The sequence below is a fragment of the Haplochromis burtoni genome, unplaced genomic scaffold (assembly GCF_018398535.1).
Source record: "Haplochromis burtoni strain Fernald_Lab_line unplaced genomic scaffold, NCSU_Asbu1 Contig_27, whole genome shotgun sequence".
NCBI classification, from domain to species: domain Eukaryota; kingdom Metazoa; phylum Chordata; class Actinopteri; order Cichliformes; family Cichlidae; genus Haplochromis; species Haplochromis burtoni.
In genome coordinates, this window is record NW_024582388.1 from 168,100 (window position 1) to 186,696 (window position 18,597).

The 18,597-nt window shown below is 40.4% G+C and overlaps 1 protein-coding gene across 5 annotated transcripts in view; it reads left to right on the forward strand.

Moving 5' to 3' along the window:
- Positions 1-18,597, forward strand: part of LOC102302399 (extended synaptotagmin-2-A) — a 63,385-nt gene that overhangs the window by 28,065 nt on the left and 16,723 nt on the right. For all 5 annotated transcript variants that reach the window (XM_042219033.1, XM_042219034.1, XM_005917985.3 and 2 more), the window contains exons 4-8: positions 670-804; positions 1,232-1,308; positions 1,848-1,920; positions 4,960-5,049; positions 15,702-15,757. In XM_042219033.1, coding sequence (XP_042074967.1) covers positions 670-804; positions 1,232-1,308; positions 1,848-1,920; positions 4,960-5,049; positions 15,702-15,757 — 431 coding nt within the window. The remainder of the gene's footprint in view (positions 1-669; positions 805-1,231; positions 1,309-1,847; positions 1,921-4,959; positions 5,050-15,701; positions 15,758-18,597) is intronic.

The window sequence follows — 18,597 nt, forward strand, 5'->3', positions numbered from 1 at the left end:
TGGGCTCGCACACAAGAATTTCACTCGCATGTGCTGTGCCAGTGTGCCTGCACATGCGATGTGACAATAAAAGTGATTTGATTTGATTTGATTTGACTATAAAAATGACCTCGTTTGGCAAAGGTGTTGGCAACACAACACTGATGATAAGAAATACAACTGTAAGACATATTTTTGATTGATGTTTACCTGTAATGGCTGTGAGGGTATAATATTATACAGTGTGATGTAATATGATGTAATGTGAAGCAATACGTTTTATTGCCCGTCAGGGGGATTTCAGATTGGGCACAAATGGTGCAAATAGCTGCACATGTAATTACAGAAACACAGGAGTCTTGGTAACAGCTTCTCAATTGCAGTAGTAAGTATAGACAATCTAAAGTATGACAAACACAGTGACAGTTGAAAGTACACCGATCTCTGCATTGTTTGTCATTTGAACTAAATTGGTATAGTGCAACAAACACAAGCGTTTGCAGAGAGATGCCAGGTAATTGTTTTTCACCAGGTCTGCTGTAAAACATGAGGCTTGTCCAGCAGCTGCATGCATCAGTGCTCAGTGACTGTTCAGGCTGTGGGCTGAAGGATTTTGGGCTGTGGGATTTGGATGTCTTGTATCTGTCTAATTCTTTCTCCCACATGGTTTTTCTCTTTTCCCTTCCTCAGACGGTGAAGCAGATGTGGCCGTTTATCTGCCAGTTTGTGGAGAAGCTGTTCAGAGAGACCATCGAGCCGGCGGTGAAGGGCGCCAACCCTCATCTCAGCACCTTCTGCTTCACCAAGATTGACATGGGCGACAAGGTGACAAGATAAGAACACAGTGTTGTGAATGCACTCCAAAAGGCCATGGCAGGACACTTCTGTAATCTGGGTTATTCGTACTAATACACCAGCTAGCACTTTGTTTTATAGGCTTTTATTGCCTGTAGAATAACACTTTTATTTTTAGATGTTAGCTTTGTGGGAAATCCTGGAGAATTAGTGTCATGGACGTTTTAGGCAGCACCATCTGTCAGAGTGTACGTGTTCAGATCTTTTATCGCATGTTTCTATTTGTGACTCCCTCGTTGACTCGCATGAACTGATTTAATCAGAACTGGAAAGTTTCTTCGCCACGCACCCAGATTTACCTCACACGTAGAATTATGCAGAGCTAGTAAACATTAAATAAAGCTTTTACTGCAGGTCTGATTTCCGTTTTGTCATGTCCTCTGTTTTTTTTCTGCAGCCGCTGAGAGTGAATGGAGTGAAAGTTTACACTGAAAATGTGGACAAGAGGCAGGTTATCATGGACCTGCAGATCAGGTAGACCGCTCAGATTCATTCATTGTTGAATTCACTTGACTTGGCCAGTGATGTAATCTTAATTGCACTTGTTTCTTTCAAATTATGACTTCTTATGTACAAATCTTGGCGTCAGGCTGTCGTTTAAAACCTATAGTTTGTTTAATTTGGTCTGAATCAGTTGATGAGTTTTTAGTTTGTTGTCACACAGAGAAAACTCGTTACTTCAGTAAATGTTTATTAAAGTGCTCATTTTGTGCGCTTCCTTTTTCTCAGGATCATAATTGGTAATAATTGTCAGTTGTATTACCTGATTGGAACGTTTTCACGCACTCGTTTTTTGAGCCCATGCAGAAATGCTCACTGACACATCAAATGTAGATTAAGTCACCGTCAAATTAGTCAAATAGATTTGGATGGTGGATGTACAGCACTCTCATCAGTTTGTGTGTAAACTTGCCCTTTAAAATCTGAATAAATGCATGATGAGTTTTTATTTTTATCTTCATATGAATACACACATGAATCCCCTTCTACGTTCTTCTCGCCCTTCCTTTCAGTTTTGTCGGGAATACAGAAATTGACGTGGACATCAAAAAGTACTACTGCAGGGCTGGAATCAAAAGTATACAGGTACGAATCCAAGATAGATGCAACATGTTAAGGTCAGTAGTTGTATGCCTATTTATCCCATATAAAGACATGAAAAATACAAAGTCCGTTGTCACAACACTTTCTGCTACAAATGGTAAATGGCCTGTATTTATATAGCGCTTTACTAGTCCCTAAGGACCCCAAAGCGCTTTACATATCCAGTCATCCACCCATTCACACACACATTCACACACTGGTGATGGCAGCTACATTGTAGCCACAGCCACCCTGGGGCGCACTGACAGAGGCGAGGCTGCCGGACACTGGCGCCACCGGACCCTCTGACCACCACCAGTAGGCAACGGGTGAAGTGTCTTGCCCAAGGACACAACGGCCAAGACTGTCCGAGCCGGGGCTCGAACCAGCAACCTTCCGATTACAAGGCGAACTCCCAACTCTTGAGCCACGATCGCCCCAAACAACGAGTCCCTCCATCTTCTGCTTTTCCAATTCAGGGCCCAGTAGGAGTATAGATAATCAGTGTAGATGATCAACAAACAGTCACACCTACAGCCTGTTTACTATAACCAGTGACCCTAACATGCGTGTCTTTGGACTGTGAAAAGAATGCCAGAATACCCGGAGCGAACTCATGCGGACACGGGGAGAACGTGCAAATTCCACAAAGAAAGGCTGGTGGATTTAAACTCCGTGGTGTAAGGTGACAGTGCTAACCTCCACACTGCTGTACCCCAAACTACAAGTCCATTAATTCAATAGTCTGAAAACTGAAAGTGCAAAAACTGAGACAGGAAATCAGTCATGTTATTTATTTTATTAAGACCTCCTGCATGAGTCATCACCGTTCCCTTGGAGTCCAATGACGACTCATCCAGTAACTTTGGGCGGATGGCCGTTCCTGGGAAGGTTCACCACTGTTCTGTGTTTTGTCCATTTGTGGTTAATGGTTCTCACTGTGGATTTCTGGAGTCTCAGAGCCTTAGAAATTTTTTTTTTTTTACATAGTAAATTTTAGGTGCCAGGAACAAATGAATGTCTGGAAATTCTCCCTAATAAATAAAGTGGCTGATTTAACAGACATAAAGTTGTTATTCAAGTTTGATCCTTGAAATAGTCCTAGTGGTAGCAGAAGTAGTAACAGTTTCTAAAAAATACAAATGAATGAAGAACTTAAAAACACACGCTGTACCCCAGCGGTGACTTCTACATTAAGTACTGACCTCTGCGGAGAAAGTTAATTGCATCATGTGTTTACACAGAACTGATAACGAGACGTTATCCACTCAGCTGTTGGCACAGGATCAGACCATATTTGCTGACCAGAGATCAGAGTGGGAGAGAAGACCCAAAGATTTACAGAGAGAAATGGCTACGTGTACGAAGCCCAGTCGATGTTTTCCTTTTGTGTTTGGCTCAGATTGTAGAGCTTCAGTCCCCGACGGTGTGTCAGCATTTCATAGGCTGCTGAAGATATAAGTAGTTTAAATGGAGAAGATGTGAACTGGGAGCTTATCATGCTTCATGAGTCATTCGGGTTTACTCTCCTCCACTCGCTGGCTGTCGACTTTTTTTTTTCTTTTCTTTTTTGCTGTCACATCTTTTATTTAAAAAGGTATCTTCTTCCTCCCAGCGGGCCTCTGATGGAGCATTATCAGCTGCACATGACTTCTGAAGCATCCTCCTTCAGGGAGAAATGAGCTGCAGGACGGAAAGTGGTATAAACAAGAGGCTATCTGCAGTCTTTCCGCTGCACGCCCGTTTCGATGTGCAAAATGCTGGTATTTGATTACTCAGAGCAAGCTACAACCAAATTTGGTGCTACAGACGGCCAGTCTGCATGTCTGAGGTTTGAGTCACTGCAGCCTCTGAGAAACCTGCATCCAAAATAAAGAAACATTCACTTAACTGTGAAGTTTGTGTTGCAGACTCTTTCTTCATTCTCAGGGCCTCAAAATTAGGATTACAGTAGGCTTAATGATTACAGTATATGTGAGTCTGTTAGTACAGCCGATCTAGTTATATTTTGTGTTCTTGCATGAAGTGGGAAATAAACTCGCTGGTTCTTTTTCCCTCTTTCACCCACCGTGTATTTTGAGCTGCTGTTCCACTGTTCTGTGTGGATAACATTACATACACCCAACCACCACCCACGCCTCGCGGATGAACACAACAGAAATCTGAATACTCTGTATATATGGTAAAAAAACTATATAGAGACATTATTCCTCAGTATTTTTGACTCACAGTCTGAAATAATCGCTGCTCGTTCAACAAGAATTGTCAGAATTTAATCAAATTTGTCTCTTAATGGGTCGTTGCCCAATTTGTGTTCACTGTGCATTTTTACCACAGTATTGATCCGATTCTACTCAAACTAATGGGTCCTCACACAATATTCATTGTTGCTGGTGGATTTTGGTCATTATTTCTCGTAATGCAGCAAAACTGTAACAAGAAAACATCACTTTCTCTCTACTTTAAACATTACAGCAACCTGTGATGGATTGTGGGCTGTGAGTGGGGAAAAAAAAGTCAAATTGAATGCAAAACACAAACAGGAGAAGAAAGACCGTCTCCTGACTGACAATCCTGTGACTTATTATCCCACCCATCCATTCACCTAAGCTGGACTTTGTAGATCTCTAAAATGAGTCTGTTATCTCTCAGTAGCCAATAATATGCTGTGACGGCTGTAACCCTGTTGGATTTGTTACGGGGAAGCAATCAAACTTAAAGATGAAACAAAACAGTCCCCTGTCTTACTCTTGTTTTCCTCTGACCTGGATTCTGAGGCTTAACAGGTAATTGAGGGGAAGAAAAAAATAGAGTTAAGGATTAGATGGTCCTGCAGGCTGTGAATGACCAGAAGCAATAATTTGGGTAAACTTGTCTGTGAACGCAAACAGAAAGCAAGTCACTTGGATCAGAGATGAAACGTTACGTCAGATCAACAGAATCAAGTTTTAGGGCTCACCGGTGTAACCTGGACCTGGGGGTCATCACAGGCTAAAAATCAAAAGACTCATTTGTGATGTTTCTTTCTTTTTCTCTGTTCAGCTTCATGGAGTGATGAGAGTGGTGATGGAGCCGCTGCTGGGGGACATCCCTCTGATCGGAGCCCTTTCTGTCTTTTTCCTCAAGAAACCTGTGAGTACTTTAACTTTTGGCAGCCTCTGAAATGCTTTCAGGTCTTGTTATTTCCATTATGTTTCCTGGTCAGATTTTTACATTAACGAGTCCCAAAATGCTTTGTTTTCGTTGCGCCTTGATCTGCATTGCAAAAAAGGGGAATATCAAGCTTTTTACATGAAAACACACACACACGCAAACTTTGAGCTAATAACTTGCAGAGTTCTAGCATACCAGCACCAGCTGTTATCACTGAGATCTTATTGCTTTTCTTTGCCTGATGGTGGTCCTGCTGGTACTGTGCACTCTGCCACCTACCACAGCGCTTTTCTCTTCAGTCTTCTTGAAGGCAGCCTAACTCAAGCCCTCCTTTATCAGTGCATTCCTTCTCTTTGACTGCTGCCTTCCTTCCTGTGCTTCAACACGGTCCCTCTTCTAGATTCAGTCTTTGATGGTGGCACTCAGAGGAAAAATATTTGCTATCATAATCTTCAAATAGAAATGTGAAATTGCCCCTGTCTCAATAAACATACATCTTCAGTCTGAAATTAGTAGGAGGAGGCTTTCGTGGAGTTTTGAACTAAACGATGAAGCTTGTGGTTCAGATGTGAACCAGGAAGAAGTCAGGGCGGTTACAAGTGATTTTATCTCTCTCTGCTGTCAAACAAGGTGGGGAGAGCTCAGGCAGATCTTTGCTGACATGGAACATACATCAAACAATAAAGAGTTTCAGATGAGGCCAGAAAATGAAATCAAATTCTTGATTTTCATAGATGTTTTTGTGCAGAATTAGAATAAGACTGTTCAAGTCTGTCAGATCATTTATGTCATCTGCATATGTGTGAAGTGCCCTGACAGGGTCCCTCTTCTAATCTCTTACCACAAAGGATCTAACAAAAAAGGAGCGACTGCTGACACATTTATTATGACATTGTGACATCAGTGTTGTCTCTTGTAAAATGTATTTGTAGGACTTCAACTTAGAAACTGGCTTTTCTAATAATTTACTATAGAGATGTCCTAGGGCAAGGAGCCAAACACTGATACGCAGTGTTCACTTCAAGCATATAAGGTCAGATCCTGTCTGTCAGGAAGCTTTTCACCTCTTAAGGCATTTTAATCATTTTCCTTTTCAGGATGTTTTAAAAATCCTTCCTGATTGAGTTGTATTGTACTTCCGGATGTAATGAGTGCAGTAATATGTAACGTGTGAATTTACACAGTGCAGTTTTGTAAGTCAAAGCAACAGATCACTCGCCAAATTTGTCCTCTGCTCTGTAGTGTCGTTTATCCTCGTTGATTATTTTGCTGTAAATTGCCCAGTTCCAGAGATGACGCCTGCCCTCTTTTGATGATCATGGAGCTTGATGACATTCACCAATCTGGTGCAACAATTGTATTTAACGAGGAAAAAAAACAAACAAACCCTCAACAGCTGTGTCTCTTTCCAAGAAATAGTGACCTGATTATTCAAATAAGCTGTTCTGTGTAAGAACTATTGTTTTTCTACAAGCTAGCTATGTGCATGCTGCTTTGATTAGCAGATGTCGACAGTAGAAAAATGGTTTCCTCCAGCGTGTGGCGGGTTTCAAGTTTCACCAATAGTTAAAATTTAGGAGGAAATATTTCCCACCTGTAATAATCATTAACAGTGAAAATATGAAAGAAATAATGAGAGAATCTGAAAATCCCGCCCACTGTGCAGGTTTTCTCTTCTCTCTGTCTCAGGCACCGCTCACCTGAAGCACAGGTTTGCATCTGTGCATGTAACACAATGATTGATTGTTAATTTTGACCCGAACTAAAAGTGAGGCAGCCCGGGAGGTTTTTTTTGTTTTTTTCCATAATCCTGTTTTTTGATATAGCAAAATATTAAGTAAGTTCATATTAATGGCAGATTTTATAAATAAATCTTCACAGATTCTAACAGATTTGTCTACATTTGAAAGACATCTAATAAAGGCCCGTGATTGGCCGGTGCCTCGTGTCATAGGGTAGATTTCTGTTGCTTTGTTGCGAATCAGAAAATTGCAATAAATACCTTTAATTAATATGTATTTCCTGGAATCGTTAGTTAAACCGCTGAGTAGTGGCAGCAAAGAACTTTCTTGGCTTGTTAAAAATGTCTGTCAGTTGTGCTTCCAGACTCAGACTAGCAGCATTGCTTCCACAGCTATAGATGGTATATTGGTGTTATCATTACACCTGGTCGATAACAACCCTCACACTGACGGTTACCTGCTGCTGTACTGCCACAAATAAACCAACTCTTCACACCGAGCGTGACGTTGCTGATATTTCTTCACTGTTGTTGTTTCTCCTTCCCGTTCCTCCCTGTGTGCCACAGTTGCGTTGTGACAGGTTGCTTGGCTCCAGGCGTGACAGCTGTGTTCTGACAATGCGGCTAATCAGGAAACTGAGCATTGGTGTCAGTTAGTATCAACCACCAGCCACCTCTTTGTTTTGGTTTATTCTGGTGTGTCTCGTGCCTTTGATTTCATCAGGGGCAAGTTTGAGGCTTCGTGTCGGTTTAAATGTTTGTATTCATCGCACGACGCTGCACAGGGCAGGGTTTGTGCATTAGTCAGTGCACCACTTTTATCCAGTGTTGTATTATCAGGTCAATATATATGCATAGTAGAAACATCCAAAACATCATCAATGTTCAGATAATAAAGCAGACTTTATTAGTATTGTCACAGATTTAGCATCTGACATTGTGAGCAGGTTAACTGCAGTTGTATAAAGTAATTGTTTTATAACAGAAAACATATTTTAATATAACTTGATTGAAATTGGCTTCCAAGGGAAGGTTATTAACAGAATTGATCAGTTTTCTTTGTATAAAATTATTTTTCTTTTATTGCAATGAAACATAAATATAAAACTTCCAGGAACTGCTCGCCAGCTTAAAAGTGCAGCAGACATTTCAGTAACTGTAACAACGACTACAGTAACTGTAACATATCATTTAGCATGCACTTCATAGTAGCTACAGCAACATTACTGAATGCCTAAACCCAACCAAACGACAAAGAAAGTGTAGAGAAGTTGTAAACTTTCAAATGTAAAAATGTACTATTGTGGGATATTATATGGACGTCGGTCAGCATCGGTAAATCAAGCCAAAAAAGGTCATCCGTCACATGTGAATATGGTGAGAACAGGAGTGGGAGTGCGTTTGAAGGCTACAGTTATATTTAAGCGATGTTTTTGCCTGAGCCACATGCTGTCCAAAGTGACATCAGACCTGTCCAGCGTAACTCTAAGGCTGGTTTTACATGTTTTACACATGTAGATCGGTCAAACCATCCAAACAGGTCCTCGAGTGACGCAGCGCTTTGACACAGCAGTTTTAAATAACAGCCACTCTGACTTTGGCTGTCCTGACATAACAGGACAAAAGATTGTGGTGGTTTCGGTGAAGTCATAAATCATGATACGCGGCAGTATTTCTATTTATCTGCTATGAACCGTTTGCTTCTACAGCAGCCAGCAGACGTTTTTACTTTGAATGAATCAGATTTACAGTACTGGGCTCTGTTGAGCACAAGGATAAATCGCTGATGTGTTTCTCTGCTAAGAGAATGTAAATGTGCTATAAAGTGTGGGTAGTGGGCGACGTTTAATAATTCAAAAATGGTCCAATAACCGAGGATGGGCGGTATTTTAGCGCAGGCACAGACTTTTTGATGGGCGGAGCAATGCAATCATGTTTAGAATTTAAACGTTTTGTTTGAAGGGAATATTTTACCTTCTTTTTTGTTTGTTTCAGTATTAAAATAGCTACTTTTGGATTCTTTATTTATCTAATTGACATGCGCCAAATTGCAAAAAAGAGATTTATCTTTTATGTTCGCTGGAAGAGACACTTTGATTTTTAACTTACTTTTTGTTTAATTTTGTATTTGTTGTTTGGTCGAGTGTGTAAGACACAGAAACACTGGAACAGGCTGTAAACACGGTTGTAGTGGAAAAAGGAAACCAGTTTCTCTTTGTTTCCCTCCCCACCATTGTGGTTTTTGTATTTAAATAAAATGTTTTTGTTTTTTTCTGAACTGCCTTTCTTTCTTTCTGTTATGAGTTTGCGTGCATGTATTGCTGCTGCATTTGGGTGCAGTCTGAGGAGGGTGCATTGGTTCGCAGCTGGAAGAAGGTGCCATTAAAACAGCACTATTCATTTTTTCCATTGATTGCCTCTCTTAGCTTCAACCAGCATTATTAGCAAACTTACTCATCGGCAAATAAATAAATAAATCACCCTTTAAAACAATCGTCGAAAGGCTCAGCCTGTCGTCAATAGTGGATATATTCGTCCAATCGCCCAACCTTAGTAGTGAGTGATGCCGCCTGAAACTGAGTGACGCTGTATTCTTCATCTTCTTTTTTTCTATACCCGAAATAACAGCTTAGCAGTGTCCACACAGTAAGTTGTGGTTAGTACGACACCATCTTACGATCAGATGAAAGTAAGGGCAGCTCTTTCTCACACTTCACACAAACACCTCACTGAAGAAACCTGAAGAAACGTTTACTTTTTCAGTCCGAAGCTGATACCGTGGTTTTGGGTGTTTGTCAACATAAAGTATCTGATCCGAAACCAGTGTGAGAACAATAAGCTGTGTTTCTCATTTTAAAGAAGAGGAGGGGAATGTTTCCTGTCTCTGTAATGCTGTGTCTCTCTGTAATCCATCCATCTATAAATTCGTTCCACCTGCCCAATCTGACCTGTGCAGGGTGTACCCAGAGTGGAGATTAGGTCATCTATAATCAGCTTTAACTTGTTTAAAATGAAAAGTAAACACAGAAATGCTTTCAACAACTATATTTACTGAATAGCAGTGAACAAAAAACAATTGGAACATGATAAATGCAATAAAGAAAACGTATACCGTATTTCCCGGACTACAAAGCGCACCTAAATATTAGCCGCACAAGCTAAAATCAGGGGAAAATCCTGTTTTGTACATACATTAGCCGCACCTGACCAAAAGCCGCAGGTGTTTCAATGTTGACTTATCATATGTAAGAGAATATGCACAAAGGGAATTGTCAGGAAAGAGATGGCTGTTTGGAGACATCACTTTTATTAATATTTTGAAAAACAAGTTATGGGTACATATTTGCACATGTAGTACATAACAGTAGCCTACAGCACACCAGAAAAATAGATTCGGACTACCTTTTAGGCTCAGGTGCAGTGACACAGCTTTAACAAGAAGAAAAGTCAGTCATTCACCACCATCTTTCTCTTCTTCCTGCGCACTAAAACCACCAAAGTCCTCTTCTCCAGTGTCGGATACAAACAGGCTCAGGATGGCTTCGTCATCCACTCTTCTTCTCTCCTTCGTTGTCACTTTCAAAACCAAACAAATCCTCATTGTCAGTGTCAGAGTCGAACACCCTCTGAAGGGCCGTGGCGGTGTCCTCCTCTCCATCATGCAGCAGTCCAGCCCTTCAAAATCCGTTGGTGATCGTGGATGTTTTCACACTTTTCCACGCTGTCAGAATCCACCGGTGGAGTTGGGCATAACTTGCTTTTTGGGCATAACTTGCAAGTTTATCGCCGCTCATCATCCACGACTCCCGCTGAACGCGTACCGCTACTTTGAAGTTTGTTTTTCGCGCTACTTCGTACGGCACTACGTTGCCTGGCGGACGGACATGTGACTAACATACCACTCTTGAACCCCGATCCTTCCGCCAGGCAACGTAGTGCCGTACAACAGCGGAACACACAAAACAAATCGTCTTACGATATGACAAAAATCACGGACAATCCATAGAAAAGCCGCACCTGACTAAAAGCCGCAGGGTTCAAAGCTTGTGCAAAAAGTAGCGGCTTATAGCCCGACATTTACGGTAATTTGAATTCACTTGAATTATTTGTGCTAATTTTTTTTCTCTGTCCTACTTATGTTGGACCTCACATCGGCTTTTGACACTGTTTCCATCACATCTTCCTTGAAAGTCTTAAACATTGGGTTGGTGTATCTGGAACTGCCTTAGAGTGGTTCTCCTCATATCTACATCACCGTTAAATCCTCTATCAGGGATTTAGGTGTCACTTTTGACTCGACACTTACATTGGACGGGCACGTGAATTCTCTGGTTCGGTCTTGTTTATATAATTTAAGGAATGTGGCTAAGCTAAGCCCTGTTTTATCTCTGAACTGGAGATTGCTATACATGCATTTATTTCCTCACGCTTGGACTATTGTAACTCTTTGTTTATGCGTCTAAGCAAAGGTTCTCTGGATCGTCTGCGGGTTGTGCAAAACGCTGCAGCGTTCACATGTGACACCATTGCTATCTCAGCTACACTGGCTTCCTGTTGAATTTAGAGTCCATTTGAAGTTCCTGGTCTTGACATTTAGAGCCTTACACGGACTGGCACCAGCCTACATCGCTGATCTGCTACAGCCCGATGTCCCCAGCAGGTCCCTGAGGTCATCTGATCAGGGCTTACTTGCTATAAAACAGACTAAGATGAGAACTAAGGGTGACAGAGCTTTTGCCACTGTGGCCCCGAGACTGTGGAACCGTAAGAACTGTGGACTCAGTAGTTGTTTTAAAAAAACAACCTTAAACTCACCTTTTTAAAACTGTTTTTCATAAAATTTGTGCCTGTTTTGTATTGTCTGTTTTACCTTTTATTATTTTTTTATCTTATGTTCATCACTTTGTGACTCTGTCTAGAAAGGTGCTATATAAATAAAAACAATTTTTTCAAATTTATTTTATGTTGGTGTGAGTCTCTGCATTGCTGACATTTATGGTAGCACAAGTTTCTTTTTCTCTATTTTCAGTTTCACTCATAGAGAAACTGAAAATACTTCCACTGTTCATGTGGAGTGGAGCAGAAAGGAGGCCGATGTAATGAAGATACTTTTTATTGAGTCCATGGCAACTGATGATATTAATGCAAAACAACCTGTCCGATGGGTGTCGAGGCCAAAATAGCAAAGAAAAGAGAGAGAGAGATGAAGGGAGAAGCCAATGGGAATCGACTGTAGTCAACATAAATTTCTGCAAACACGCTAAACACACGGATAGCACATCAAGCATGAAACACCTTTAAACTGCAGATGTGCAGAAACAAATGAAAGCATTTCAGTATCCAGTCCAGATTTTGTGCATTCATAAAAAACGATAAACGAGCAACCTTACACCTACACTACGCTGTAGGTTTCACTCAGAGTGAAACCTACAGCCTGATGCCTGCATAGAAACCCACAAATAGCAGTTGGATGACACTCAAATCAGTTGTGGTGTGAAAATGAATTCTAATGAAATAACCTCCTCAGCCAGTGCAGAGAGCAGTTTTGCATGTTTGCAGACTGTGTTTATACTTTGCTTTTCAAAATAAAATAAAAAACACTTCTGAATCTTTTGCTCTTTTTTTGTGATTTCATTCATTTCTAATGTGTTCTTTGAAATCCCCCAGCTGCTTCGATGCTCTTCCTGTGCCAGCCTGGCAGAGCATTGTTGTGGTCCACCATGTTCTACATAGAGCTAACTAGGCCACAGAAAGACGTGCGTTGCTGTTAATCATTTGTCTCTTATGGTAATGACTCTCAAAAGAAGAAAAGACTCACACCTTTGAAGTCTTATTAGGTGTATAATTTGTGATTTTTTAAATCCATTTATTGTTTAAATCAGTTTTACATTTGTAAAGCGTAGTTTTGTTGCTTTTATTATGACTCATTTCCTGTTATGTGTACATATATCTACTCTGTGCTAGAACTTTGCCAGTTTCTCACGTCAGCTTTCCCTCATTGCTACTCAGTCTGCTTCTGATGTAATGATGTTAGCCAACATTTCACATTTGAATCCTCTTTTATAATCGTCTTCACAGTTTCCTTATCTCACAGATACTGACCCACTCCTGCAGACGCACTCTTCTCCCCTGACACTAACATATTATTGCTTTTGTTAAAAGTAGCATGTAATGATTTCCTAACAAGAGTCTGTGCAATGCAGTGCAGTCGTGTGATAGTGAACACTAACTATCAGTGAGCTGATTGTCGTCCCGAAAAACTGAGGACAGAGACTGGTCCTTGTTACTCTCTGAAAAATCAGGTTTCTAGATCAGAAGTTTCCAAATGATGTGCCTGGATTCAGTTCCACGTGTGCGATGGGATTTTGTAACTGCTAGGTCTCTGAGGTCAGCTGATCAATGTTTGTTTGTGGTACCCAGGTCCAGACTAAGAACTAAAAGAGGCTTGCTTTGGAGGTTGTGGGTCCGAGTTGTTGAACTTGCATCTGTCGGACTTGTTCAGACACTGTTGATACCTTTAAGAAGAAACTCATGATCCACCTGTTCAGGTCTCCTTTATGTCATTTTATCTGTTTATTCCATTTTAATTGAAAGTGCTACACAGATACATTTTAAAGCACAGCAGTTGTAAATTCATGGATTCATTTACCGTTTGTATTTTTGTTTTCATGATGGTTGGATCAGAGTCCTCCTGGTGGTAGACGGCAAACAACAGGAGTCAATTTTGTCCTTAATGAGATTCAAAGTGTTGGCATAAATTTTCTTGTAGGGTATCGCATCCAAATCATTATCTGGTATTAAAGAGACCAAAGTGTGTGATCAAGTATTTCCACCTCTACCTGTCGAGTCTTGGGCTGTCCAGTTGTGGTAAGCCTGCACTCGCTGCAGCCTTAGATGGATTTTCTTGGATGACGGGTTAAACTCCAACGTATCTTCTGCTCTTTTATTCCATCCATCTTGACGTCTGATGTTGCAGTGAGAGGACCTTTTTCCTTTTTATCGAGGTTTTCATTAGTAATTATATCTTGACACCTTCAACTCAAACCAACCATCATAACATAGCAACAGATTTATTTCAATCTTTCTGACTAACGCTGACTTGTATGACCTGCTGCATGATTTGAGGATTAGATCATTACATGAATAAGCAGGCGAGTGAGTGTACACACACAAGTACTACCACTGGCTTCATACTACTTTACTTGGGCGTGTCAGGAATGTGGGGTTAGAATCAAAGTGGTTAATTACTTCTCCTTGTTATCTGGTTATTCAAGAAACCCAGTTAAAGTTCCAGTACAAAAGCCTCATAACTGGGTTAGAAATCCAGGTTGAGCTCTCTTCTGAATATGAGAGTCCTGGCTAACGCCCTTTGTGACTCTCTTGTGGAATCAGTTGCTGTACGACGGGAACATGTTGCCGCTTGCATCAGGGGAGCATGCTGGCAACCTGCTGTGTCATAAAAACACATTAAATAGCAGCGCCTTCAATAAAGTTTCTGTTTGCATTATAGGCTCTGTTGTTTCTGTGCAGCTGACCAGCTCATACTTACCAGATTAACTTGAGTAAGATAAGAAAGTTTCATAGTGTAAATAATGTGATTACTGTTCTGTACAGTTAGTCTGATTCATCTGAAGCTTTCATACATTTTTATCCACCATCATAGAAAAACACACACACATGCTAGCATACACACGCTAGTATACAAACACCATGTTAGGCTAACAGCTGACATATATGATCTTGTCTAAATTTAAACACACTGCTTGAACTTCCTGTTGTCCAGATGCTACCTGTGTTCGTATCATTTTCTAGATAGAAATGACTGGTAACTGTGACATTAGCAGTAATACACATTCAAAAAGTGCAACATGTTCCAAGGACATTTACAGCAAGTGACATTTTACTACACAATTTATTTATTGTTCTTTCCTGACTGTTGGAAAAACTAAAAAGCAGAAACACAGGGAATTAAAACGGCTTGACTGTTTGTTTTGTGGTAATGAGTAAGAGGAAGTTCGCTGTTTGTCAGGAGTTTGTCAAATGTTATGATGACATTGATCTCTTTTATTAGCTCTCATAATGTAGACTTAATGTCTTGCAGCTAATTATTTGTTAGCATAAAGTAATGCCTGTAGTCAGTGCTGTGTGCGTTCACACGGGAAGCATCCGTATCGATTATATCGACTGAATTTAGAGCTCGGCTCCTTGGCCGTTCCCGTCTTTGAGGAGAAGATCTCAGAGAGACTCTTTATTGTTTCAGCATCTACTTCGAGCTGCTTTGAGCTGCTCCCTTGTCACACATTTGATTTGGCAGTTTTACACCAGATGCCCGTCCTGATCTGACCCCCCTAAGGGGGATATGTTTCTCCAGCTGCAGTCAAACTAGCAACCTATCAAGAGTTATCTACTGCACTGTGGAAGCACATGATTTCAACATCTGGCTTCAACATCTGTATGAAATGAAAAATAAAAGTATACCGTTAAGAACGGTCATATAGTTGAAAATTGTCTGGTTTATTATTTGGAGAAAAAAGAATAAATCTGTGGTTTTGCTGAGATTATATTTGGGTATTGACTCATTCACGTTTTTTAATTTTTATTAAAAAGTTCACATTTAGTATGGCACAAAAAGCTTTTTTTAAGCACTATAAAGCGTGAGTGCAGAGGGAATTTTTAATGATATTTCCTGAAAATTCTTAGACTTGCCGAACTCTGAAACCTTCAAAAATCCAGTCTAAACATGTTCTATCTTTCTGTGTCGTCACATTTTCATCAGGAAGCATTGAGGTTTTGAAAACACCAAATGGCCTTTTGCTTTGTTTTCTCATCTTCTTCTAATTTTCTTGTTAATAAATCTAAGTCTAAATTGTAGTATTTGTCTGTTTTTCAGTTGCTGGACATCAATTGGACTGGGCTCACAAATATGTTGGACATTCCTGGTGTCAAGTAAGTACCTGCGGATAATTATTTATAAATAAAATCGGTGTGATTTATGAGGGTGTCATGCATTGTTACAGGCTGGATTGACAGTTATTTGCATTACGAAAGCAGGAGACATTCTTTAAGTTCAGTTCAGTTCCAATAAACTGGAGAGACTGGCATCCCCACACTGCAGGGAAGGGTTTGTTATGGGAGAGCAAGATGGTTAAAGTCAAATAGAGAAGTTCGGTCTTCTGATTGAATCTTTTCAAAAGCAATGACTGTCACACGCAGTGATGAATCACAGAGGAATGACTGCTGTCCCACTGAGGCATCGTAATAGTGTCACTGGATGTTTGAGGCTATTTGTTTCACATAAACTGTGTTATACTGGAACTATTCTCTCTCTCATGCACAAGCACGCAAACACGCACCTACCGTTCTCTTCCTGGTGGGGGCGTTGTCACCCACCATGATTCCAGAGTGTTTTGTGTAGCTCACATGCTGCCGCGGAAGTTGTTGAGCATGATAAATGTTTCATTCCTGTTTTAATGCCGTGTAAACTTTAATTCCTCGTCTAACATAAAAACCAGATGTGCATTATTATGACATATTGTGAGAATCGCTGGGCACGTTATTTGAGATGATTTAAGAGTCCGTGAGTTAAAGTTGGATGCTGTGGGAGCCGAGAGCGTCTAATCTGTAGTGAGAGGCAGAGAGACGGCTTACCCACCTTTAATAAAACCCAGTTGCTTTTCACTGCTGTGTTTTGTGAGAAGACTTGTTTTCCGTTTTGGTTTCCGTTCAAGAATATTTTCCTTATTCTGCTGAGCTCATGGAAATATTAATTTACCTGGACATGACGCAAAGATTTCAGCTTGCTTCCAGCTGCAGCCACTGCAAACTATTAGTGTTTAACACAAAAACAGGAGAAATCAGACCCTGAATGACTTACAGGGTCAGTTATTAGTTCCTTTAGAGTTGGATTGTTTATTAAAATAGCTGTGAAAACTCTTATTTTGCAAAACTGTGGGGGGGAAAGACACAAATTAGAAGTGTAATTTGGGCAATTCAAAGCAAACTGCTTTTTTATGGGAAATAAAAAGTCTTGTAACACATAATCTTTTATTCAGTATTCATTCAAGCTTCATGATTTCTCTTTTCCCAGCTGCCTGGAAGTATGAGCTGAAAACAGACACAACATCAAAGTCTGGCTGAACTAGGATCACTTAATTTTAAATCAGAAAACATCTCACTTTCGATGAGTTTCACCACGTTACAGTTTTGGAAGCTCAAACATGCTGATCACTCGGAATCACGTTAAAGAGACACGCAGCCCGAGCAGGCTCTCGGGCTCTGATGCTCAAACTATTACGTTAAAAGCAGGATCGCAGAATGGATTATAACCATTCATTTTCCTCTAAGTGTTGATATTTTTAGCTGTGTTATTATGAAAGGAGACCTGCCACAGACAGAGATGGGATGTTGGTTGGATTTGTGGGAAGATTTTCCAGACAGGAATTCTTTTTTTCATCTTTAGGGACACAGAGAAGTCTTTGGTTTCTAAGCTTTAGGTCTTTTATTCCATTTTAAAGGGAGCAAATGTGTTTGCCAGATCCAGCTGTGTGGTCATTTGTTCCCTTAGTTGAGTGAAATAGATGTTCAGCAGAAAAAGACACTGAAATCTTTATCACTACATGTGCTTCATTTTATGCTTGTCTTTTATGCCTACAATAACTTAACTTCAGAGAAGACCTTCAAGTTGTTGCTTTAACTCGTCTGCCAAAGTCGATGATACGTGATGAAACTTTATGTGAAAAGTGTCTCTGATGCTTTAGAGGATTTTTATTTTATTTCCCCCTTAAAGTCAAAATGCAACAACAAACTTTGTCAGTATTGACTTTTTCTGGTTTGTTTTAGCTGAAATTGAATTCACAGACGTGTGTAACCTTAGATGAAAGTAATTGTCAAAACTTCTTCTTATTTTAACTACCAATTTGTATTTTTTACAAGAGAATAATCGTCCTAAATGTTAATAAGGTTTATGTTAATGAATTTTACAGCCTGTGAGCTTCCTGCGGTTTGTGCTTTTACCTTTTGCAGCAGTGGAGAGAGCTGAAAGCAAAGGCACATGAACATGCTTCATGTTTGTACAAATGTGAGCTGACAGACTGAGGTTAATGTAATAAGCGAACACTAATAACAGTGATCAGTGATGCAGGTTATTATCCACTTCAGGTTAGTATTTAACCAGGCTTACACGAGGCTCTCGTGGCGCTTCCACCACTTTTACGAAAACGGCATTAAGAGTTATTTTGACTTTTTTGACTTGTGAAGGCAACAAATATAAAACCACGTCGTGTTGGCAGAGAAACAGACAGCAGAGTCAAGCCCAGATCCTAAGACCCGAGCTCTAATTGTCTCGCGCTAACATTGTGGTGTGTTTGCTAGATGGCGTTTAAAGCATCTTCTGTTTAGTTCGGCTTCCAGGTTCTTGCTCTTGTGCGATGGTGTTGCCTTTTAACATCACTGTGCTATTAAACATAAGTGTACAGTAAAGTGTATATAAAGGGCTGTTAGGAGCCTTTATGCTCTTGATGATTTGATAGTGGTGCAGCAATTTTTTTTGTCGCACAGTGTGAGAGTGCATCAAAGTGTGCTTCAGAGCCCAGTCTTTATAAAAGTCCATCCAGTTGTTGTCGGGATGTCAGTCTGCACCAAAGTGTGTTTTTTTTCCCACTGACTTTTAAGTTCTTGAAGTTCGCTTCATTTAAAACCCTTTTTAGAGCCACAGCTCCCTGCCCTGCCTGCTGTTAGCACACTGCTAGCTGTGTTGTTACGCCTTCATTGGCGTGCTGCTGCTGGCT